The sequence below is a fragment of the Toxorhynchites rutilus genome, chromosome 1, assembly GCF_029784135.1.
Source record: "Toxorhynchites rutilus septentrionalis strain SRP chromosome 1, ASM2978413v1, whole genome shotgun sequence".
NCBI classification, from domain to species: Eukaryota; Metazoa; Arthropoda; class Insecta; order Diptera; family Culicidae; genus Toxorhynchites; species Toxorhynchites rutilus.
Window position 1 is genome coordinate 18119431 of NC_073744.1, and position 26808 is coordinate 18146238.

The 26808-nt window shown below is 38.7% G+C and overlaps 1 protein-coding gene across 10 annotated transcripts in view; it reads left to right on the top strand.

The window, feature by feature from the left end:
- The window catches only part of LOC129779585 (mushroom body large-type Kenyon cell-specific protein 1), a 407471-nt gene that overhangs the window by 281631 nt on the left and 99032 nt on the right, over nucleotides 1–26808 (top strand). For all 10 annotated transcript variants that reach the window (XR_008743714.1, XM_055787163.1, XM_055787181.1 and 7 more), the window contains 2 exons: nucleotides 17750–18004; nucleotides 18085–18699. Coding sequence is in view for 9 of the 10 variants with exons in the window: in XM_055787163.1 (XP_055643138.1) it covers nucleotides 17750–18004; nucleotides 18085–18699 (870 nt within the window). In the remaining variant the exon portion in view is untranslated. The remainder of the gene's footprint in view (nucleotides 1–17749; nucleotides 18005–18084; nucleotides 18700–26808) is intronic.

Sequence of the window (26808 nt, forward strand, 5' to 3'; positions counted from 1 at the left end):
ATTCCATGTTACACGTAGGACAGGTAAGATCCCCAGTTCCCTCACCGCAAGTAAGACCCGCGACAATAGACCAACATTTTCGACAACCAAAATTCACACGCTCGAATCAGATTCAACAAAATCAACCGTCGACCAACAATACACCTGTTACGTCTGCCACCTCGCATAGCACACCCACACAACCCACTACAGGTCTAGTCACTGTAAGTCAAACCTACACCACTTTACCCGTTACACCCACACACAACATTCTCTTATCAACGGCGATTGTTAAAGTGACAGATTCTTGCGGAAATTTCAAGTTAGCACGAGCACTACTGGACTCTGGATCCCAGCATTGCCTCATGACTTCCACATTTTTTGAAAGTTTGCGGTTCAAGAAAACTCCATCCTATCTAGTTGTCCAAGGTATAGGATCTAGTCGGTTCACGTCAACTACAGCAGTCAGTGCGGAAGTAGCAGCCAGAACGAAAACCATATCGCTATATTCTACGAACATGCACTTTTATGTGCTGCCAAGGCTAACTGTGTCGCTGCCAACTTCTAGCTTCAATCCATCGATCCTCAAACTTCCTGAGTCAACGCTATTAGCTGATCCGTTATTTTATGAATCCAGTCCAATTGATATCATTATCGGAGCAGAGTATTATTTTGAGCTGTTACGTGAGGGACAACAGAAGGCAACGTCAGAGGGACCTGCAATGCAGAACACGTTTTTTGGATGGGTTCTTGCTGGCAAAATTCCTGAGAATACGTGCGGTCCATCAATGTCGATGGTCCATGTTAGTGTTTCAATGGACATCCAAGAGCAACTGACTAAATTCTGGGAATTGGAAACGTGTAGATCGAAAACCACTTACTCTCTCGAAGAGACAGCATGTGAGGAGTTCTTTGAAAAAACGACAGTACGAGATGAAACCGGGAGATTCATAGTGACGTTACCTAAGAAAAAAATGTTGATTAATCAGCTCGGAAATTCAAAAGATGTTGCAGCCAAACGTTTTATGAGACTGGAGAAAAGATTCTCGATGAATGCAGAACTCAAGAAACTGTATACAGAATTCATTCACGAATATTTAGCACTCGAACACATGAAACCTATCAGCGAGGATGAAAAGGAAGAGATAGGCTTCTACCTTCCACATCATGCCGTTTTGAAACCGCATAGTACCACAACAAAGTTACGTGTTGTTTTCGATGCCTCCTGTAAAACTAGTACAGGAGTATCGTTGAATGATGCACTAATGGTCGGTCCAGTTGTCCAAGAGGATTTGTTGGACATCATTCTGCGTTTTCGGGTCCATAAATGTGCTATAGTCGCTGATATAGCGAAGATGTATCGCATGATAGGTATCCACACGGAAGATCAGCGACTACAGCGAATACTGTGGAGAGATTCACCGATAGAACCAATCCGTACGTTTGAATTAGCTACAGTTACGTATGGTACGGCTTCGGCTCCATATTTGGCAACGAAGTGCCTACAGAAATTGGCAGATGAGGAAGTAAATAAATATCCAACAGCGGTAAGGGTGTTAAAGCAAGACTTCTACATAGATGATTTGCTGACCGGAACGGACAACTTCGAAGATGGCGTAAAATTAGTGAAGGAACTGATAGAATTATTGGAATCAGGTGGATTCTCTTTGCGCAAATGGAATTCCAATTGCGAGGCGATCCTGAAGAGCGTACCTCGTCATCTACGTGACGATCGAACCATTTTAGATTTGGATTCAGCTCATTCATCAGTAAAAACGTTGGGCTTGATTTGGGAGCCCCGAACAGATACCTTCCGTTTCAGCACACCTGCATGGACTTCATCGACTATCACGAAGCGAACGATACTAGCTGATATCTCACGACTGTTTGACCCATTGAGGGCAGTTGGTCCGGTCATCATCCAAGCGAAGATATTCTTTCAGGAACTGTGGAAACAAGAATACGGCTGGGATGACAAACTGAGCGTCGATATTGAACAATATTGGATCGAATTTAGAAGAAATCTCGCAGCAATCGACGGAATATCGGTGCCTCGTTGGGTTGGAATCGGCAACCATGCGAACGTAGTGCAGTTTCATGGATTCTGCGACGCTTCGGAGAAAGCGTATGGAGCTTGTATTTTTGTGCGAACAGTTTATGGAGACGGACAAGTGAATGTGCAGCTATTAACGTCAAAATCCAGGGTGGCTCCTCTAGAGAATTTAAAAACAAATAAAAGAAAACAGTCGATTCCACGTCTTGAACTATCATCGGCGTTATTATTGTCGCATCTGTACGACAAAGTTATAACCAGTCTTCGAATCAAACCACAATCCTACTTTTGGACGGATTCTACGATAGTGAGATGCTGGCTTGCGTCGCCACCTTCAAGATGGAAGGAATTTGTTGCAAATCGAGTCTCCGAAATTCAGCATCTTACAAGAGACGGGATATGGCAGCATATAGCAGGAGTAGAAAATCCTGCCGACATAATCTCGAGAGGAATGATCCCGGCGCAACTCCATTATCAGACGCTGTGGTTCCGTGGTCCTTCCTGGCTAATATTCGATGAATCCCACTGGCCAAAGGGTGGTCAAATCCACGAAGAAGAACTAGATCAAACAATTATGGAGAAGAAAAGTGCTGTCATTGCTATTCTGCAATCAACCCCGCCGAGCGAAATATTCAGCTTGAAATCAGCGCTGCCGAATTTAATTCGTATCGTAGCAATCATCTATCGTTTCCGTTACAATGCTCAAAAGGTTAATCACGTCAGTCGTCGAACAGGAGCAATTACGTATTACGAATATGAAGAAGCTTTACACAAGGTAGTTCGGCTCTCACAACAGGAGAGTTTTCCGCAGGAAATGGCAGACCTGTCAAATGGTCGTCAGTTGCAATCTTCCTCCCGAATCATTTCACTGAATCCAGTTTTAATGAATGGATTAATTTGTGTTGGCGGCCGGCTTAGTCATGCAAACATTACAAACAGCCGCAAGCATCCGTACGTGATAGATCATCGTCATCCATTGGCTGAGATAATACTTACACACTACCATCGCAAGCTGTGTCATGCGGGACAGCAAATATTAGTTTCGGCAGTAAGAGAGCGTTTCTGGCCCGTGAACGCACGGAATCTAGCACGGAAGGTGATTCACAATTGTGTGGCATGCTTTAGAGCAAAACCAAGAATACACGAACAACTAATGGCGGACCTTCCACCAGAAAGAGTGACCCCATGCTCACCGTTCCAAAGAGTTGGGGTAGACTATTGTGGCCCGTTTTATGTGGCTTATCCAAATCGTCGAAGTCGTCCTGTGAAGAGCTTCGTAGCAGTGTATGTATGCCTGGTCGTGAAGGCAGTACACCTTGAGCTTGTGGCGGATTTAACCACACAGGCTTTTCTGGCGTCTCTAAGAAGATTTGTATCGCGACGTGGAAGACCTAGTCTAATAATGTGCGATAATGCCACCAATTTTGTGGGTGCGAAGCGGGAACTGCAAGAGCTCCGTAAATTATTCAATGACCAGCAGTTCCAGGAAACAGTAATGAAGGATGCCGTAGAAAAGGAGATAGAATTCAAATTTATCCCCGCACGTTCCCCAAATTTTGGTGGACTGTGGGAATCAACTGTGAAATCCTTCAAAACTTTATTTAAACGCACGATAGGAACACATATTTTGAAGTACGACGAAATGGTGACGATATTAGCACAAATTGAAGGAATCCTCAATTCGCGTCCGCTCACCCCTTTGAGCAATGATCCAGATGATTTTGAGGCCCTGACCCCTGGGCACTTCCTGATACACAGACCTCTAACCGCAATATCAGAACCAGGATTACAAGGTATTATGGAGAATCGTTTGTCCGCATGGCAAAAAGTTCAGCGTTATGTTCAAAGCATGTGGATAAAATGGTCAGAACAGTACTTGTCCAACCTCCACAATCGTACTAAATGGACAAGGCAGAAGGACAACATTGCAGTTGGAACAATAGTGGTCCTAAAGGAGGACAACACTCCTCCATTAAAGTGGCATCTAGGACGAGTGACTGAAATTCACGCTGGACCGGATGGTAACGTACGCGTTGTAACAGTGCGAACAAAGTACGGCAGTTTTCGTAGGGCAATCTCGAAAATTTGCATATTGCCTATTCGGGATAATACAGTTTCGGGCGATGGGGAGAACTAGGGCTCCCCCAAGGGCGGAGGTCGAGGTAGGCCTCCGCATTTCAGTTAAGTTATGTACCTTATAATTTTTCAAAAAGCTTATCCGTATTTTTTTTTCTCAGTCTATCTCAATCGCAAGCCAATCTTGGCGAATTCGTATTTGAAACCAGTTCCAGAAAACTGAGGTAATCTGTGTTGTTTCGGTGTTGGTTGCATGTTGTGTTGCATGAAGCAAGCAAACAGTTGTGCTAGTGCATCTAGCTACGTCCAGTTCGTCCATTAACATCGGCGTATAACGCCAGTGCATTTGTGCGCCCGATCGAAACAGAAACTAAGTGCAGCTATTTTGACATTTTGAGGTACCCGTGACGGCACTAGAGGTGAAGAGCGCTATTCATTCTCCAAACGTAACAGTTTGATCGTCGTCAAGCATGGCCAGCTAGTTTCGGCGATCATCTCGTCAACAACGTTTATGCCGTCATTTTCAACATCCACCATCGAACAGTCATCATATGCTGCCTTTCGTTAACCCTGAGGGAACATCAGTGGTGCCAGACGGCATCAGCGGAGGTCATTGTGGCCTCCGCAGTCCAGGCAAGTCGTTTTCTATTAAATAAATACAGAATAAAAAAGCCGTTCTTATTTTATCTGATAGCGACACAGCAGCAACGCATAAGCAACACAAGCGGAATGCAATGAGCATCCGTCACAGTCACGAAAATAAAGTCAACATTATTAGAAGGTCAAAAGCAGTCCTGGTGTCAAGGAATTCCAACAACGTAAATAATCGGTCCAGTTGAAGCAACATCCAGAAACAACAGCAGTATCACAGATCGCAACAGAAACAGCAGTAACAGAATCAACAACCGTAGTGTCAGCAATACAGTCGCCAACAAATCAGCTGATTTGAAACAAAGGAACAGAGTTCAAGGTCAACGCAATTCCAGGGACAATAGCGAGAAATACCAGAAGCAGTCACCACAGGAATACAGCAACGCCAGACACAACAATCCAGACATAATAGAACCAGACACAGCAATCGTAGCAGTCTCACTTCACAGTCAAAACAAACCGAATTGTATAACGGTATCTAGCGTAAAAAAAAAAAAAAAGAATTGAAATCGAAGGCATTTCAAGGCGGCCGGCATATGATTGAGCGAGAGATAAAAAGTATACTGTTTATACTGTTTGTTTTGAGAACCAACATGTGATCCACAAATAGTTGGAGTAGATCCGTCTCTTTCGGTCGCATGATAATGATCGCGCTAACGCAGTCATAGATTTAGGGATTATCGGAGAATTTTTGTGATCTCTTCTCTCGCAATATAGTTGTGTTGAATTCTGCCGGTCGTCACACAAGTCAGTCGAAGAAAGTATCTGTTCGAGTTTAGTCATCCAGTTTAAATGAACACGGAATAAATTGGTCGTGAATTTTACGGAAGTTTTTAAAGTTCAAAGGAGTTGAAGTTTAATTTCTAAAATTCCTCCGAATCCGAGTATAGCGGCAGAAACATAGTCTTAAACTTTCAAACATCAAAATAAAACTGAAAACGTTCAGAAAGTATTTACAAAAGTAAATTTTATTAAAGAATATTAAGTTTACTTAGCAATAAAATGAATAAATCAAGCTTATTGTTGATTTCTAAAAAAAATGATCGAATATAAGATTTAACTCCGCTCATCAAATTCTGCACAATAGTCCTTGTGCATTTTCTGGACGCTGAAGACCAATTCTTCTTGAACTCTAACATATTTTTAGACACTGTGCCTTCCTTCTTAGACTTGGCCTTGACAATTGCCCAGTAACGTTCAATTGGCCGCAGCTGGGGACAGTTAAATGGGTTGAGGTCTTTTTCGACGAACAGGATGTTATTTTCCGAAAACCATTGTAGAGTGGATTTGGCATAATGTGCCGGTCAGCGACGTCGTGAGGGTAGACAGCGCCCCCGGCAAACTATGGAAATGGCGCCCCAAAAAAAATACCACTTTATAGGTTTTTTTCACTAACTTTGAGTTTCTGATATTTTGAGAAAGCTACTCCCCTGTACTAAACTTTACTTTGAGCAGTTTACCCGTATTTAGAAGGTTAGTAAAAATCATTACCAGCTTCGCTTATTCTCTAGTCACATCTTTGCCTTGGGTGCTTCAACTGGAGCAAAATGATCCTTAGTTGCATTTAAATCAAGATCTGCTAACGATTCATTTTCGATCGAAAAAATAGCCAAGCCATTGAGTCGGTCTTGGTTCCTTTTAGAACGCAGATAATTTTCAATCAAATTACGATTGCTGAAACTGTGTTCGCACGATGCGCGGTCTGTGCTATTTTTACTTTAGTGTAAACTAGTGATTGTTAACCAATTTTACCGTTACCGGTTTTACCGATAATACAGGGTCATTTTCCATTACCGATTTTTTTTTTTAATTTCAATAATTTTTATGTTTACACCATAAATAATATTTGCCTTTATGCCGCTTTGAAATATTGCTCGAGAATCAAAACACAACTGGCAGTGTTGCGTCGATTCTACGACCTCCGAACTTCAGTCCAAAAATCGCTGCTAGATCTGAAAACGAATCATAAGATAAGCTTCAGCGATGAAAAACTGACATCGATAGAGGAATTGGTTGATGCTCTCGAACCAATTCGGGTCGCTGCTGAACTGCTATTGCGGAAGAACTGCACCCTTTATGAAGGTGACGTCAGATTGCAATTCATGCTAGAACAGCTATCGGAGCAACCATCAGAAATTTCGAAGCAGCTGCTCGAAGCCCTGATTTGATGGATTGCAGAAAGACGTTTCGTATAGGGTAAATGATCTTGGTTTGTCCGATTTGGGGTGTTTTTACGCAACTAGTAAATGCAAATCGACTTTTTTTCATGAAAATCACATATAATCGATACGAGTTAGGGTTTATTGAAAAGCCCCAAGTCTCCAGTTGCGTTGAAATTATTCAAATTTTTATGTTTTTTAACGATTTTCCTCAAAGAGAAATTATGATCCAAACTATGATCCTCTGATCAAGATTTATCCAAAAAATGAGCATGGTTTGTCCGCTTTTAGAAATCACTATTTTTGAATGAAAACATTAGAATTCTCAAGTAGATGTTGCATTCATCATTGCTTGAGTTTACTGTCATCATATTGCTCCATTCATAATTTAGGCTTTCTTCAGAATATTACATTTTCTTGGACATTCCAAAAGTGTTCACCTCAACACACTCAACACAGAGAAACTTTATTTCTTCTATGCGCGAAGGACACAATAAATAAACTGCATTGTGCCAAGCGATTGCCATAGAAATCATGTGGACAAAACAACATTATTGAATTGGACAACTCATGATCAGAATTGCGTTCATTAAAATGCGTTAATTTAATGGTTTAGCAGTGTAAATCTGGTACAAATGGTGTGCAAGCATGATGTTTACAATTATAGTATGTGTTATAATCCTGAAAAGATCTGAATACGTGCCTAATAATCATCTGTTGATCGATTAAAAGTTAGCTGGCATTGGGGCGCATTGATAACAATAGATGGTGTATTTTATAATCCTTCAAAACACGTGATTCCGTAAAAATATACTATAAAACTACTGTAATTCATGAAAAATACAATTCAATTTATATGTTTTGAAACATTCGAATACCTGATTTGACAAAGGTGTGCTGGATTAGTGCATTCATAAAAGTGGACAAACCATGCTCATATTTTCGACTGGACAAACCAAAATCATTTACCTTATGCAGATTTGTTCCCGTATGTGAATAATCATTCTGCTCGTGGACGTGACACAATTGATGATGACTTTGGCGTCTTCTACCAAACGTCACAGACTGCATTGTTCAAGCGGCATTTGAAATCGTTTCTGACTTGATTAAATTGGTCGATATTGATTCAGCAGCACAATAGGATGAAAAAAATCCACTGGACGATGCAGAACCTGCAAAACAGCTGAGCATCAAGGAGCAAACTTTAACGACGATTGCAACGATCAAAGGTATCAACGTCCAGCCCAAACTCAACGTTTATAAAAGGATTGATGAAAACCCTCGGACAAGAGTTTTCGTACAGAGGGCATCAAAGGCAAATATATGACAATGGTATCCGATACTCCTCTACCCAACATAATTGAATTCTGAACGGGCGTTTTCCTCTTCTGGAAACTTTGCTAACACGTTCGTCGCCCAAAGCGGGTTTTCTGAGTTCCTTGCGGAGCCCAACTTGCGGATAAATTATTAAATGAAGATCAAACTTAGTTTATAGACAATTTTTGTATGATCTAGCAATATTTTATTTAATTTGAAGATGAATTGACAACAATAACACATGCCAAAATCATATTATATGGGTTTCGCAAAAAGCTGCAGTACAAACCATCCGCACTATAAATTAATAAAAAGTATAGTATAAACATTATAATGATATTGTTATAATTTGATTATTTACCTACATATCCTATAGTTAAACTTACGTGCCTATTCTATCAAATTCCCTTCAAAATCCTATTTATTTTGAAAGTGTCATCCATATCTAGGTGACGGGGCGACGAAAGTAGTAATGAGATCCTGTCTAGATTAGAAGACGACAAAATGACCATCCTCTGTGTCCTTGAGTATTACTTTAACCAGCAAAAACTTGCAAAATGTTTATTTTTGTGTAAATTAATCCTTATGAATAGAAGCCGTTTCTTCATGAAAATGGTTTATTCAAAAGTATGTTTTTACCGGTAATTTACCGGTTTTTCCGGTAATGAAATTTCCGTTACCGAACAACCGGTTATTGAAATTTTGGCACGGTAATGCAATTCCTAGTGTAAACCAGATTAACAAGCTCTTTCATTCCAGCACAAAAATTTCTCAAAAATTGACCTTCAATAACACAGACATTATCTAGAAGTATGCATTCTTATAATGCAGCTTAAGAAATAAAGTGCTTCAGCGTTTTGATCCGGGTGGTTTGTTTATTCGGTAGTACAGAATTCGTTAAGTTTGAAGGATACATCCAAAAATTATCAACGATGGAACGCGAAAGGCGAAACAAAAATTCGCACAATCACATTGAGAACCCGACGTGGTCGCGAGGAAAGATTGCAAAATTCCTCAAATTTCCAAAATCGACTGTGAATACCGTACTCAACCGTTACCGGGAGACGTCGAACACCGATGAAAACTTGAACAAAGTGAAAGAAAAGGTGCTTGAAAATCGTCATACCAGCTTAAGAGAGATGTCTAGTGAATTTGGCATTGCATATGGAACGGCACAGCATATTGTTTGGGTATGAGACGCATGGAAGCCAGGCTCGTTCCGAAGGACCTGAATTTCGTGCAAAAACACCATCAACAGACAGTTGCTGAAGAGGTGATTTCTCAAGCCCAAAGTGATCCAACCTTCGTGAAACGGATAATTGCGGGCGACGAGACATGGGTCTATGAATTTGACTCAGAAACAAAGCAAGAATCGTCCGAGAAGCGCTTCGAAGACTTCGAAGTGAAGGTAATGCTGACTGTTTTCTTCGTTTGTCAACGCGTAGTGTACTCGGAGTACCTTCCACCGGGCTAGACAGTCAACAAAGAATATTATTTATCCGTTTTGAAGCGTTTGAGAGATGCTGTACGTCGCCAACGACCAGAAATGTGGGCCGACAATTCTTGGATTTTGCATGATGATAACGCGCCATCGCACCGAGCCAGAATTGTACTGAATTATTTGACCAAACATCAAGTAAAAACCACCGAGTAAGCCTGATGGCCCCGTGCGACTTTTTTTTTGTTTCCCTAGTTGAAGTTGCCACTTCGTGGAAAAAGATTTCAGTCGATCGATGAGATCAAAGAGAATGTTACGAGGGAACCAAAAACCATCCTTTCGTTGGCCTACCAGGGATGCATGGAGGACTGGGTCAAGCGTTGACACATGTGTGTTGCTTCAGATGAATCGTATGTTGAAAGAGATAAAATAAATTTGCCTGAAATTTAACTCTATTTTGTTTTATTTAACAAATTCCGGTACTCTCTGATCATAGGGTACGTAAAAATAGATTTTTAGACAAAAAGTCGGTTACAAACTTGTCAAGCGTAGGGTAGGTTCAAATTTGTTTACGCAGATAAATTTGCCCGTAAATTGATGATTTGGCAAGGGATCTGTAGTTGTGGAACGACGACAATGGTTGTCATCACTGGGACAGCAATTACAAAGAGGAGTGTCTGCAGAACAGGATTTTGCCATTCATTCTATCACACAAAGGTCCAGTGAAGTTTTGGCCTGGTATAAGAAGAACAAAATCGACTTCATTGAAAAAACTATCAATCCAAAACCCGAACATTTCGAGAGATATTGGACAATATCAAAGGCAAATTGAAGAAATGTGGCAGAACCATCAACAATACAATTCAAATGCACCACTTTTCCAAGAAGATAGCAAAATCACACGAAAAGTTCGAAAATTCATCCGAACAGATGACGAATAATTTTCATTTTTTTTTTTAACCTTAAGGTTGATAAACCTACAAAACAGCATCCTTCCCTTTTTTGTACGTTATTTCTATGCTGAGAAATGTCCTACTTTATGCGACCAAATTCTAACTGAAAAATGCTTTAACTGTAAAACATCGTTCGGCCATTCACGGCCTATTTCGGCGCCCCTCCGCCCTTCTGTATTGGCTCCATGCATCTGTTTTGCATTGCATGGAGAGGCGCCCAGGTATGCGTAGCGAATAATCAAAAGGGTATTGATGTAATGTGGTGTTGGGTGTTTCAATTTTGCGAAAATCAGAGAGAGGTTATTGGTTTTATTAATGTACGTACAGAAGCAACTACTCATGATGGATGTTTTTTCCTCAATTGAAAGATGAAATATAATAATTGGGAAATATAATTGTAGGGAAAAATGCTATTTAAAATTCCTCAATTTTGGCGCCCCCGGCAAATGCCGGGTTTGCCGCCCGCACACTACGCCACTTGTGCCGATGCCAAATCCGGCCAGAATAGAGGAGGAACCTCGTGTTTTCTATAAAGGGGAAGCAATCTTTTCTTCAAGCATTCTTCCACAAAAATTTGAGCATTTATAGTCCCTTTTGTGAAAAAAAATTTACGATCGCACGCCACACGTACAAAAAGCTTGCCAAACGAGCACTTTTTGGGCGATTTTTTCCATCTTAACAGTCTTATCCGCAAATGATACACTCTCTCCAATCGATTTGGTATAAAATTGAGGGCCTGGCAGCGTTCTGGAATCTTCTTTGATGTACGTTTCTTCATCCATCAGAATGCACTGGTTGGGATTTGTTCAAAAATACTCATACAGCTTTCGAGCTCGTGTTTTAGCGCAATCTCTCTCTTGTTGCTCCGATGTTTTTTGGCCACTTTTTGCTTTTTATAGGTCTTTAGACCATGTCTCTAATCCATTAATCCGCCAATGGATCCCAACAATCAACTGGTTTTGAACTTCTTGGCCAAATCACGAAAAGATGCAACCCTGCTCTTCTGAATATAATATACAACTTTTCGGTCTAATTCGGGATTACTTGGTCCGGGTTTTCGTCCACTTCTGCTGGGATCCTCGAAAGAACACTCATTGCCGAATTTTGTGACGATTCGTTTAACACTTTCTGGAAGAACTTTGATTTTTGTTTTGCTAGTTTGTGGTATGTAACACCCAGTTTCGCCATACGTAAAGATTTATCTGGAAAGGTACATTTTTTTCGTTATTTTTGGTACAGATTCTGTACGATACAAATTACAGATTTCCGTACAGATTAGTACATTTTTTTCCGCGTGTTATTTTATTGAATGATAGTACGCAATCTAAATTTAGAAAGACTTGTATGTAGCATCATCAAACACACGAGAGATTCGAGGCTAGTAAATGTTAATGTACATTGAATTCGATTCGGATTGCGTCACCTCGCTTGGGACCGTCTCCTCGTTAGATGGTGGCTTACATTGGCATCAGAATAGATTTCATTACGGAAAAAAGAAATTCATAATAAAAATTGCCAGCGGCGTTAATACGTAAGTACTAGTATTTGTTGTAGGTAAATCTAGATATAAAGTAGACGAATTTCATGCCAATTCGACTGTCCGTTGGCAGCACCATCTCAGATAGCAGTGAAACGTTGTGGGTGTAAAGACGTGAATCATTTAAGCAACTTTGCATGCTTGGAATATTCGTAAAATAATTAGACTACTTTTTAGGAAAAGTCAAATTTTTTTTCTTATTTTTTTACAGAAATTTATAACCTAAAAACTATGATACCTACAACATTCATGTCAAAGAATGAAATGTAGGAAATTGTTTAAATTTTTACAAAAAAAAACCACTGAAATAAAAAAATCACTGAAATAAAAGTTATTTTAAAAATTAAAATTCATTTTTCTCAAAAACGTATTTTTTTTAAATTTTCAAAAATATATATGTGAAGAGCCCTTGAAACTTCCAACAAGTCGTCCATACATTGGAAGACGGGCACTTTTACAGGGAAAAAGTTTTTCTAACAACAACTTTTTTATAAAAAAAAGTTGTTGTTAGAAAAAAATACAACTAATCCTAATTTTGTTTAAAGTCAAGATAGCGATATAGTGTATTCGACAAAGTTTTAGATCTTATTAAAATATGAACTTTTGTCGAAGACGTCAACTTTCTATCTGTTATAGTTTTTGGAATATAAGTCATTTTTGTATGAAGACTCCTGAAAAAATAATGTTTTGCTCGTAACATTTTTGTGTGTAAATTCTCACGTTTGACGTATTCATGACATGTTTCTAAATAGAGAAAAACTAGCAGAGCATGTAAATTGCGATATTTTATACATAAAAATGTTACGAATTAAACATAAATAGTATATTTTCAAACAAAAAATACAAAAGTTGTTGTTCAAAATCCTTTTCCATGTAAATGTGCCCATCGTCCGATGTATGGAATACTTGTTGGAAATTTTAAGGGCTATTTATATCAATTTTTTTCAGAATTTTGAAAGCATATGTTTTCGAGAAAAATTAATTTAAATTTTCAAAAAAATTTTTCGATGATTTTTTTTTCCAACAAATTCTTTGATAATCTTTGATGAAAACCTAAGTAATTTCCTACATTTCAACTTTTTTTAGATCTTATAGTTTTTAAATTAAGATTTTTCGGAAAAAAGTTGAAAAAACTCAAAATTTAAAAAAAAAACTGCAAAAAAATCCATCAGACCTACAAAATTTTAGTCAAAGAATAAAATGTAGGAAATAATTTTGGTTTTCATTAAAAATTATCAAATAATTTTTTGGAAAAAATAATTCATTGAAAAAAAAATTTGAAGATTAAACCTCATTTTTCTCGAAAACATATGCATACAAATTTTTCCCCTGTGAAAGTGCCCATCTTCCGATGTATGGACGACTTGTTGGAAATTGTAAAGGCTATTCACATTTATATTTTTGGGAAATTAAAAAAATACATTTTTCAGAAAAATGAATGTTACTTTTTTGTCAGCGAAATTTTTTTTCAAAAATTTGTTGGTATTTTTTTGTGAAAATTCAAACAATTTCCTACATTTCATACTTTGACAACAATTTTGTATGTATCATAGTTTTTAAGTGTTTTTTTGTAAAAAATTAAGAAAAAAAAATTATAGAAGGTTGTTTTCAAGACACGATCGCATTGTTCTCGTAGAACTACGCTGTAGTTTAATTCAAGTCGCTTGTTTATAACTGCGGATATTATTTTATAATGCTACGATAATTTTAATGTCATACTTAGTGGAGAAAGTTTTGCTACTGGCAAGCAAAACCAAATCACATACAACATTTCAGAACGACATTTAGTTTCTTGGTGACTGAATAATCGAAATAAACTCTATCTGTTAATCTCAACAACCTCGAAAAGAGTAGCACTGCTTCATGATCAAGATTAGCGCAAATGCAATCCTAGTTGAAAGCAGTTTTGCGACTGGCACGCGAGCCTAAATAAATTAATAACTTAATATAACTTATTGAATAACTTGGTATTCCCCAAATGCTTTTTTGGTGCACAACCTTAACACTTGCTTCACCATAGCGTCAGTTCAATACATTGATGACAGAAAACAAACAATGCTAACTGCTTGGAAAAAGGCTGAATATTTGCCTCAGCAGAGATTCATTACCAATATTCTAGGCGTAAATATTTCCCTCCCGCTATCTCCCTTCCTTGTTTATATTTATATTTATAGTCAATCATAGCATAAAAAATAGGCGATTGTTGCCTCGATACAGGGCCAATGCACACGGGAGCAGATACAAATGGGGTTTCAACGTAGCGAAGATGCACTATTTTTACGTACGGATTATGAAGCACGCACATACGCATACAAATATCCATATACGATGGCTTGAAGCAACTGAATATACACACACTTATCTGTGTTTTGTGCTCTTCTCAATAGAAGCCCTTTCTGTTAATACTGCCAGTCTAGATTAGCTTAGCTGTCATCCTTTGTGAAGAGATTTTCCTACCGTCATGCGAAACCAAATCACTGACAAAATTCCAGAACATTTATTTACTTGGGGAGCTGACGATATCCTAGCTTGATGATTCCCCACTCAATTGTGTAGCTCAAAACATTAATGTAATGGCGTCAGTTTGATGCAATGGTTGCAATGCCAAAGACATCAGCGGGTGAGAAATTTGGTCGCGTCCACTGCTCAATCCGAAACGAAGACATGTGATGACGCAAAATAAGGAAGAACAAGCGATATTCATTGCTTTGAATACAGAACGATACTGAAAGTTTACCTTCCTTCCTTGCTTGAGACTTTAAACTTCTTCAAGAATGAAAGCGAAGAATGAAAGTTTGCCTCAGCGAGATCCACTGTTTATATTCTAGGCAAATATTCCCCTTCGTTCTTCTTCTTTTCCTTTGTTCACGGAGACTTTACATCTTACAATTTCCCCTTCATTGCTCGTCGATAAGTTGCTCGTTATTGACAGCTCTGTTCGGGAAAGCACACAAATGGACAGAACAAATGTATGAGGAAATGGGAATGCTTCCAATCTTCATCAGTTGAAACCATATGCAGACTATGGGATTGTAATGTATAGCATATCAAACAAATATTAGGGAATTTCCGATTCGTTTGGTATGTAAATCGCCAAAATCCTTTCGCGGCAAAAATGTTAATAACTATTTTAGCTTTATTTCATAAAAACGTGACTTGTTTTCTGATATTGCACTCTTAATGAAAGACGTAGTTCTACGTCAAAAAATATACACGACCCAACGGTACTTGCAAAATTCTCTCAATGGTAAGAAGTTCAATTCTAAGGCCAGCATAACAATACGAGAAAATGGAAATGTTCTGGCAGGATAGAATTTTTAAGATGTGTGGAAGATGGCGAAAGATTGTAGAATAAAATGTGTGAATATATGTGAGTCTCCGTATAAAAATTATGCTCTTGCTTCACCGAAAATCGGCACGAAATTTTCGCCAATATGAGCTATCCTGATTTCTTCCTGATTTTTATTAACATTCGTCCCGATTTTTTAAAACAATAGTTGGCAACCCTGATTGTTAGTGAAAAATAATCAAACATTATTTCGTTCACATCAAGAAGTTTAAGTTTAATAAGTTTTATAGTTGCGACAAAATTTAAGAGAAATCTAACATTGTTTTCCAGATTTTCAATATTTTGATAAAATTAAAACTCAATTTGATAGCCTTCCCGTATACAACACCCTCTCGAGTCGGACGGAAAGCTCGATCGTAACCGAATTGAACCCAGTTTCTGATGAGGAGATGATGAGGAACAAACAAAAGGGGTGAGCGAGAGAGGGCAGTCTTTGATTAGACGTAACGATAGGAAAATAATGAAAATTTATCGATAGTGTTACGACTGGAGGGAGAAACGAATGAAACTTCGTTCCTTCGAGTTGAAGTCATCTCAAGGCTATCGAGAACAACAACAACAAAGGGAGGGGTGATTTTAAGAAAAGAGACTATCGAACGTAAGACGAAACTGTTTCCCTCCCTTCTGTTTGGAATTAAATCCAGCATAGGGACCTGCCAGTGGCTGCTCGGTACGAGGCGCGAAGAACGAAAGAGAGAGAGGGAATTGATTGATGATCGAGTTATGATCGGTGTTTATTACAAGCGAACGTATATTTCTTTGTGCATGAATCCGTCAAGTGTACTCCCCAATTAGGGGCATCTCCCCACGGAGGGTTTTCCGAGATTCGACCGTGGCTGACGGCTCGGACGGAAAGCACTACGATTAGAAATTTCATTAATTTTGATTTTTAAAAGACGCTCGTTCCGAAGCTGTCCTGATTGGCTTGAGATAAATCGATGCTTTCTTCCATCCTCGGTGTTCCTTTCTTATGTGTGCATGTGTGCATGTGCGTGCGTTTGTGTGACTGTGTGGGAGGTAGTGATGCATGCATACGCACTCACCGAACCACAAGAAACCCGCCTCAGAAAATCTAATTATTCCTTGTAAACTATGCATGCCTTCACTCTCTAACCTTTCGATGCTTTCTTCCGAAGACTCTTTGGTTAGGCAAATTTTCTCCTTGTCTTAAATTATATCTTACAAAGCCCATTCACCAGAAATCCTCGCAGCAACACCACATCCCGTCCTATCCTCACAATCCAATGGTCGAAATACAAAACGAATCTTCTTCACTCAATAGTAATAATAATAGCAAGAAGAAAAGATGAAGACGCTGCAGATGCCTTCCCACTTTCGAAACGGCTCAATGCGAATTGCAAAATTGCAAGCTTGGAAGAATGAAATCTTCCTGAAAGTCCTTCCCCCCATCTTTTGCCGGAATACTCAGCACAACTTGAAAGGCTCGTTGTTGTTGTTATCCTTGGAAGCACTTCTTGGACTTTCTTATTCCGACACAAAATCTACCTCCTTCTTATGACACACTGTCTCACTCAGTCTCTAGTTTTCACCGAAAAACGACCGTTCTCCTTCTCTATATCTCTCTCTCTCTCTGTACATATATGATTAGACAAGTTTCTTGATTCGGGTTGATTGGTGGGGTGAACAGGGTGAACGGTAGCGGCGGCGGCTGTGGAAGCATAACAAAATCTACACACTCTATTAAAATGCGTTCAAATATCAACTTCTGTATCACACATAGAAAATAGGCTGCTGCTGTTGCTGCTGCTGTTGCTGCTGCTTGACCTGATCCCACATGGAAATTTCTAAAATTTTATCCTTTACCATATGCTTTCTTCGGTAATCTCCCTTCCGCCAACGATTTCCTTCCTACCGCCCAACACTGTGCAACGACTTGGCTTCGATGGGAGAGATATTTTCGTTTGGTTATCGAACGGAATCTTCTTTGTACCGGCAGCAAGGAGATGCATCTTCTTGAATCTTGAGAGTCCTCCCACCTTGGCCATCTCGCCTCACCATCATCTTCAACCGATTCCGAACCTTCACGAATCTTCTAGATGCTCCAAAGTGAAATTTTGATTTTGTGACCAATGAACTCTTCTCTCCGACGGTCTATACGTGTCGTGCGGCGCGTTCGGAGAAGGTGAAAATTGTTCATTGCTCCCTCTTAAAACTGTGTGTAGTGTAAAAGCTTTACTAACGGGGTTTTTTTTTCTTTCATTTTTCCCTTCCCGTAGGACTGGAGCGCGTTGCTGAAGAATTGATGGGACGCAGGAAATGGAAACATTATCAGGACGTCCTAACACGCCAACAGTTGAACCTACTGGACACGAGCACAAACGCGGCCGTAGACGACGACGACCTGCTGAACAGTGCAGCAGCGGCCGTGGCCAGCAGTGTAGCCAGCAACGCGGTCCCACTAACCCCCGCACTAGTGGCGGCTGTCGGCGGAAACCTTCTCGATCAGAAGGCCACCGCCGCCGCGACCATAGGTGAGCATCTCTGCGTCGTGTTAGTGTTACTACTGACCCATAATATAACCCATCTTTTCTCGCTTTCCTCCCCCGCACAGTACGCAACGGACACTACCAACAAGACGGCGAACTAGAATCCAAACTAGCAACATCCAACAATCAACAAGTAGCAGTTTCAGCAGCAGCAGCAACAGCAGACAAACAACAGCCAGACCATCACCCAGAAGCTGCTGCTGCGACCAAGCAGAAACATTTCAATGAGAACGATACGAGACCGACGACGGCATCTCCCCCTCCTCCTCCTCAGCCGTCGACGGCGAACCCCACTGCCACAGTGGGGACGGCAGTAACACTTCTCAACAACAGCAACAGTCACCACCACCAACACCTCCATCACCACCACCATTCCCATCACCTTCATCAGCAGCAGCAGCTTGTGAGCACGAAAAAAGAAACCCCGGACAACACTGGCCCGGAGCTGGAGCTGGAGCAGGAGGTGGGAGAGGACGCTGCCGCCACCCGGGAGGAGGATCTTCTCCTCGGGGCGACGAGCGATAAGACAGCAAATTCCGTTTCCTCTCCGGCGCTGTCGTCATCATCGACAGCGACGACGACGACAACGACGCTGCTGCTGTCGCCATCCGCCGAGCTCGACGAGCGAAAGGACGAGAGGATCGCAGTCGGCAGGATAGCAATCAAGCAGGAACCAACAGGTGAGAAAAAGTTTTGCCGCTTTCCTTCTGTGATAGTTTTTTCATCTTCAAAAATTGATTGAGCGTAGAAATTTCAGTTGAAGAACATTGACAAACTTCTTGAAAGTTGGACACAAAGCATATGAAAATCATTTTATTTAAAGCAATTTCACACAGAATTGTTCATCCGCAACTCCACCCCTTTTTTTAACTATGCTGGTAAAAATTTAATATTTCAGTAGAAATTGTTTTTCCCTCAAAGTTCATTCGAAATCAGAAGCATTCTCTTCAAAATAAAGAATGTTGAAACTTCTAGTCTGATTGTGGTCATCAATTTATTTCATTTTGACGTAGGACTACGTCCTTACGATTTCTTGAAATAAAGAAAACTGAGGTATAACCAGGGGATAGTAACTTCAAGCAAAACAGTGGGACCGATTCAAGATTGCTTTTATGAAAACAGTGAACTTTTTCTACACTCTAAAAATTGCACCGACTTGCACTGACAACTGAATGATATTGTCAATTTGTGCGAGATGCCTCAAAACAGCTGGGAATAAATATTGTTTATATACAGTAAGTTACATTTAATGCGACGTTTAGATTATTGGACATTATTGTAAACATCGAGTTCGGAGCCCAAATTATGACGCCACATTAAAGTTGCCACCAGACGTAGACACTGTACCACTCACATCGCCAATGTTCAATTACAGGCCAAAATCGCTTCCAAAGCGACACTGAGTGGTGCCTCAGCATGTCGTATTAAATTTAAATTACTGTTTTATATTGTTATTTATGTTCGCATCATAAGCAACGAACACACATTTATTTTTCACTCGCAACAGTGTTCACGATGATTGGATGGATAAATATACGACTTTTTCATGCATCTAGTACGACTATTGTCATGCGTATATACGATTTACTACAGACAACCAAAAAACCAATGGCGGAAAACGTTCTTGATAATTATAATAATTATTATAGATTTTTTTGAATACATCTTCTTCTTCTTCAATGGCACTAACGTTCCTAGAGGAACTTCGCCGTCTCAACGTAGGATTACTTGCGTCATTTTTATTAGTACTTAGTTGAGATTTCTATGCCAAATAACACGCCATGAATGCGTTCTGAGTGGCAAGCTCTAGAATACGCGTGATCACAGTGCAAGCCGGAGGCAAGAAATTTCTTTGACGAATAATTTCCCCGACCAGAACGGGAATCGAACCCGAACACCCGGCATGTTAGTTATGACGCTAACCACTCGGCCAAGGGAGCAAAGGGAATACATGTATGTTTGGAATATTATGTTAAAAATTATTTTGAAGTGCGAATATTTCCGGTTTCAAGAAAAGTTAAAGTAGCTTTTTTTTATTTTTAACTTTTAAGAACGAAAAATTATCTGTCTGCGGTTATTTTGCGTTCTGATAAACATAGTGACAAAAATGAATTAGTTCAACTTCGTCCTTCAATTGCACTTAACTCAAAACTGTAAAAATGAGATTATAAACTTGACAAACCAAGCTGCCAAGTATGCCAACCAAGCAAACATTAAATCGTATAACTATCGTATATAGAGCATCGAATATCTGATATTTTGTAGCAAATACAGTAAGTTACCTCTAATCCTCGACATACCGAGGCACTACTCAGTGTCGCATTAGAGATGATTGGCCTGCAATTGGACATTCACGATGATAGTGGTACAATGTCGACGTCTAGTGGCGACTTTCAATCTGGGGCCATACTTTGGGTACCAAACTCGATGTTTACAAAATATCCAATTAGAGATGAAAATGTCCAATTATTTATGTCCCGTTACAGGTCTGTCCAATTAACTAAATATCGAATTAGATGTAACTTACTGTACATGCAAGGTTATTAGGCAATACCTAATAACATAATAAGTCGGTTGTCATACGAATATACGATTCATCACTGCAATAAAAAAAATGGCGGAAAATATTAAAGTAAAATGTTCGGTCCGGGGAATCACCATTGTTGTATGTATATAGAACCTTTATAAACAATTATGTTTGTACAAATAGGAATTAATCAATTGACTTTTAGGGATATAAATGTTTGATATGAGTGGTGGCGATGGTTATAAAATTGCTCCGATGGGATTTGAACTCCAGTTGTTTGGATTATCAAGCCGCAGCTATCTCGTACGGCTATCTGAAATATGATTCAAGGGCAATTAAAGCTTTTACATATGATACGAAAGAGTTGCAATCGAATACGTCATTCCTGGTTGTTTATTGCGCTTTAGTGGAAATATCGCAAAATTTATATGAAAGGTTAAATAAAGTTCAGTACTACATGTTTCAAGTAATCAAATAACATGAAGTAAAAAAAAATCATTCATATTTTAACAATTTAAAACTGCCTTCGGGCCTGCCCAGCAAACATTAAATCGTAAAAAAAATCGAGGGGTTTTATCCGAGACACGACCGCTCAGAACGTAGGACTACGCAATCTTTTTTCTTTTAAAATTTGATGGTTTATCATTTCGAATATTATTGCGAATACGTCGAAATTTAATAAATAACTCTTTAGTAAAAAGTTCCGGGGACCCTGAAAAGGTTTAATGGCTTACATAGTTTTATAGAATCATTTCGAGATGCAACAATCATTTTTGCCTTTGCAAGAACAATACACTAATTGGTCATATGTCGCAATTTGTTTCTTTATATTTTCGTGCATCGCCATCAAAGACGAATGAACTCTCTGAGTTTCAAGTGTCTATAATTCAAAAGAAGAAGAAGAAGTGCATCGTCATGCAACAATCAAACACGCGTCTATCAGATGCACACAGTAGCAGTGCTAAAAATGGAACGAAAATGAAGCGAGAATGGCCGTTTATGAAAAATCGTTTCTCGACTTTCGGTCAAAATCGTCAACAAAGTTTCTAAGTTCTAAGTTTCGCGTAACGAAAACAAACAACACACAAAAAACCAAACATCGATGTTTAGAAGCGACCTATAATCATTTGCACTCTTCTCTTTTTTCGCCTGCTTTGCCATGATTCGGATGGTTGTGTTAATTGCAATGCCAGATGCACTTCAAGTGAAATATTCGCTAGCGTTCACAGCTCGAGGGGAAACATTAAACACAAAACGAGCAGAATAAACGACCTTTGTTGTTTCGGGCACAGAAAGATTCTGAGAATTTTCCTGAGAGGAGATGCAACACTTATACGCTAGCGACAGCTTTCTTACTATGCAAGGGTGGAGTTTACTTCGCAAATTTTCTCTTTTCGCTATCCCCCTTCGTTGTTTCTGTTCTAGCGGCTGCATAAGTTACCCGTTATTGATAGTTCTGATCGGGAAAGCACACAAATGGACAGTACAAATGTATGGGAAAATGGGAATGCTTCCAATCTTGATCAATTTAAACCAAATACAGAGTATGAGATTGTAATGTATAGCATATCAAACAAAAAAAATCTTAGAAAATTTCCAATTCGATTGGTATGCAAATCGTTTAAATCCGTTCGTCGCAAAAATACTTATTAACGTTAACTTTATTTCATAGAAACGTGACCTGTTTTCTGGTTTGGCACTCTTAATGTAAGACGTAGTCCTACGTCAAAAATCTAAAATTGGAGGCGATATACATACCTCCAAGACATATTACTTTTATGGTGTGTATAACTGGCATATGCATATGAAATTGGAGGCCATATACATGTATATGGGATATATGATGTAATATGAACGATAATTATACGATTTAAGATTTTCTAGGATGTATGCATCGCTTACCACTGTTAAAATTCTAAAAAAAGGCTCACAAATATAAAAAAAATCATTAGCCGTATCTTAAAATGATAGAGTACTACGTGCGATTCGTCACAAAATATTGGGTTGTTAGGAGAGTTCGTTCCAGTTTTTTGGAATGAATCAAAAGCGTCATTATCATTCTTTTATCCAATTATATATGCACCGTTTGTTCCACAATTTTTCGCCATATTTTACACCACCCGGAAGTTCGATTCACCCAGAAATTGTTTGGTTTTCCATCGAAATACTGATCAAAATTCTAATGTTATATTGGTCAAAGAGTAGAAGTATTCATCCTTGTGGGGGTATTCTAGTTTAGAAATTTGAAAAAAAAAGTTCTTTCTTCATATTTCTGAATTTTAGACATTCAAGAATATATCACGTTTTTATGAAATAGTTTCAAAAGTAATAACTGTTTTAGTTGCGAACCTATCGAATTGGAAATTCTCTAAGATTTTTTTTATATGTTATAAATTACAATTCTCTGATCCGTATTTAAATTAACAAAAATACGCAGTATCCCTGCAACCAGCGAGCAGTCATCAGCCCCACCCCAATGCTTGAACAGTTCAAAATCTGTATACTATCGCCTTTGGAGAGTATAAACATAGTACATGAGCTCCCTTGGATTGACAGCCACCCAATACAGAAAGTTCTGCTTGTTTAAAAGCTACCTCAAAGTTTTTTGCAGCTGGCTTGATCACGTCGGTTGTGCTCCCGTGGCCGAGTGGTTAGCGTCAAACCTAAAATGCCGGGGGTTCGGGTTCGATTTCCGTTCTGCCCGGAGAAATTTTTCGTCTGAGAAATTTCCTCCGTATTGCACTGTGATCACGCGTATTCTATAGCTTGCCACTCAGAATACATTCAAGGCGTGTTATTTGGCATAGAAGTCTCAACTAAATACAGGTCGGACTCGATTATCCGGAGTATTGATTTTTTTTTCACTCCGGATAATCGAATCCTCCGGATAATCGAGTCATAAAAAATGAGTGGGTTATATCTATGATATAACCGCAAGGTTGACGTGGAACTACCTTAGCTTAGCAATCATTCGTTTGTATTGATTAAATTCTTGATTGAATGAAACAGTTTCCAAATTCAATTGAGTTCAATATATTTGCTCTGTGAGTGAAAAAAATGAACAAATGCCGTGTAAAGTCAATTCATTTATTGTGATTGATTGTTCTTCGTTGCAAGTAAATTTAATGACGGACCTTTTACGTTTGGTATGATGACTAGAACAAAATATATGTACGGAAGAATTATCAAACGTTTGATGAACCAGCCTAAGGCTGAAAATCTTTCCAATAAAGACAAAAAAAAAATTATCAAACGATTATTTTATTTTACATTTCCCTCTGAAGTTTATATCCCAAAAGTGTACATACTTCTCGAATCTCGAATTTGCTTGAAACTGGGAAGTTCATTCGCTTCTAGTGGCTGCACGATTTTCCCAGGTTCCTAAGTTTAGAAGATCATGTTAGGACAGACATATTCCACTCTGCACAAAGGCAAGCGAGGACAAAAGTACTCGCAGTTTGCATTTATTTGCAGAGCCGATTTCCCCAGAAACCTCGGGTTTTGAAGTCTGTGTTAGGGAAACACATTTCAATCGGAACAAAAATACCCCCTATTTGTATGAATTCGCAATGCCGATTTACCCACGCTTCATGGATTTGAAGTTTGTGTTAGGGAAACACATTCCAGTCGGAACAAAAATACCCCCGACTTGCATGAATTTGAAATACCGATTCCTCCAGGCACCTTGGTTTAGAAATCTCTATTAGGGAACACATTTCGGTGGGAACAAAAGCTCCCCCTACTTTCGTGTGTTCTTCTTCTTCTTTTTGGCTTTAAGAGGGTTTAAACTTTTCAGTTCACTCGCCTCTAGGCTCTTTCGTGTGTTTGCAATGCCGATTTCGCTGCTTGGTTTTAAAGTATGTGTTAGGGAACATTTTTCGATGAGAACAAAAGTCCCCCTACTTTCATGTATTTGCAATGCCGATTTCCCCAAGGCTGCTTGGTTTTGATGGCTGTGTTAGGGAAACCGTAAATCGGGCCAATCAAAACGATGCAGTTAGGGCGTTTAGATAACGCCTAATATTTTACAGTTATTCAATTGTTTATCTAATGAAAAACAACATTTTGTTAGTTGCGATAGATGCGTAGAAATATTCCCTATCAAGTGATGCAAACATCTCTCCTATCCAGTACGAAATGTTCGAGCTATAAGCATTCGAAATCTTTCATTTTTTCCTGCATGTTCTGTGTTTAGGTTTTCATTTTACCCTCCATATATTCCGGTTAGACGTAGTCCCACGTCAAAAAAACAAATTTTCTCTCGGTAAACGTTATATAATTATGATTTGCACTTATTTATTAAACGGTTTTATCTAGGTTGACCCGTTCGTTTGTTTTTGACTTTGTAACATTGTCACTTTGTAACTTTGTATGTAGCGTTGTACCACATGAATAGTAATAGTAAACTGTTGACCGATTCATCTGAAATTTGAAACATATCTTTATCTCTGGTGTTATTATAAAACAGCGAATTCCATGATCTTGAAAATCCAAGATGGCGGCCGCTACAAAATGGTGGATTACATATTTTCTCAGAACCCCATCAACATGTATATCAAATGGAACGGATTGACTAGTAGAATACAGTAATTTATAAAAAATGCAAATCCAAAATGGCCGCCCCAAAAAATGACACCATATATATTTTTTACAAAACCTCATCAATATCGGTATCAAGAGAAAGTTCTGGACTAGTAGAACATCAGCATCATGAAAATCATGAAATCATGAAAAATATGGCCGCCATCCCCAAACAACTTATAAGATGATGATGATGGTTCCGCCACCTTCCCCTACAGAGATTTGAGCAAAACGAGTTATCTAGAAGATAATATTTTTTTCCTCAGATTTGAAATCAGTTTAACAAAAAAACGAACTGATTTTACTTACAGATATAAACTCAAAAAAATATTTTATTACATTATCGAAAGAGAAGCCAATACTCAGTCTTGTCCGCCACAGAGCCGATACGATCCCGACTAGGCCCTTGCAGCCAATTGGTCCACCAGAGCATAAGTCCAACCGCCAGCCTAGTTTTGGATAGACAATGAGTACCCCCATACAAAGATGTCGAGAAATTTTCCATCACGAAAAAATCGTAGACCGGCCCTTACAAAACTTTGATTTTATATTTGGAAGACACATTTAATTCTACTGTCATTATAAAACTACGTATTCCATGATCTTGAAAAATTCAATTTGGCCGTCGCTAAAAAATGACCGAATGACTTGACTTGGAGAGCACAAAACATAAATTCAAAAAGGTCGCCGCCACTTAATGGTCGACTATGTATTTTTTCCAATCCCTCAATATCTGTATCAGATGAAATGATTTGACTAATAGAATACAGTGCATCATCAAAATATTCCGAAGAAAATTAGGTAAAAAATAAACGATGGATTTTCATTATCCACAGTTAGTTGTTTCATCATATACCGATTTTATTTTAGTCTCATTTTTTTTCATTTTTCTAGCTTTAAATAGTTCAACTTAAAAAGAAACATTGAAACCATTCAAAAAATATTTTTTTTATTTTTATTTCTCACTTATCTGTTTCCGGAATATTTTGATGATATACTGTATTCTATTAGTCAAATCATTTCATTTGATATCAATATTGAGGGGATTGCAAAAAATACATAGTCGACCATTTTGCGGCGGCAACCTTTTCGAATTTATGTTGTTCATAGTGTAGTGTATTCTCCAAATCAAGCCATTTTTTAGCGGTTGCCAAATTTAATCTTCCAAGATCATGGAATACGTAGTTTTATAATGACAGTAGAATTAAAGGTATGTTCAAAATCTCAGCTCAATCAGTCAACAGGAACGGGGTCAATTTTCTATTAATGTGGGACAGCCCTACAAACACTCAAATATACATACAAACAGGGCAAGCAGAATGGAACCATTAAAAAGTAATCGTTTATTTGGGAACTGCGGTCATCTTGGATTTGAATTTTTAGTGATCTACTGTGTTCTACTTTAATTTGATACCCATATTAATGGAGCTTTAAAAAAATGATGGCGCCATTTTGTGATGACGACCATTTTGGATTTGCATTTTTTATAAATAACTGTATTCTACTAGTCAAGCCGTTTCATTTGATACCCATATTGACGGAGTTGTGAAAAAAATATATGTGGCGCCATCTTGTGGTGGCGGCCATGTTGGATTTGCATTGTTCATAAATAATTGTGTTCTACTAGTCAAGCCCTTTCATTTGATACTCGTATTGATGGGGTTCTGAGAAAATATGAGAT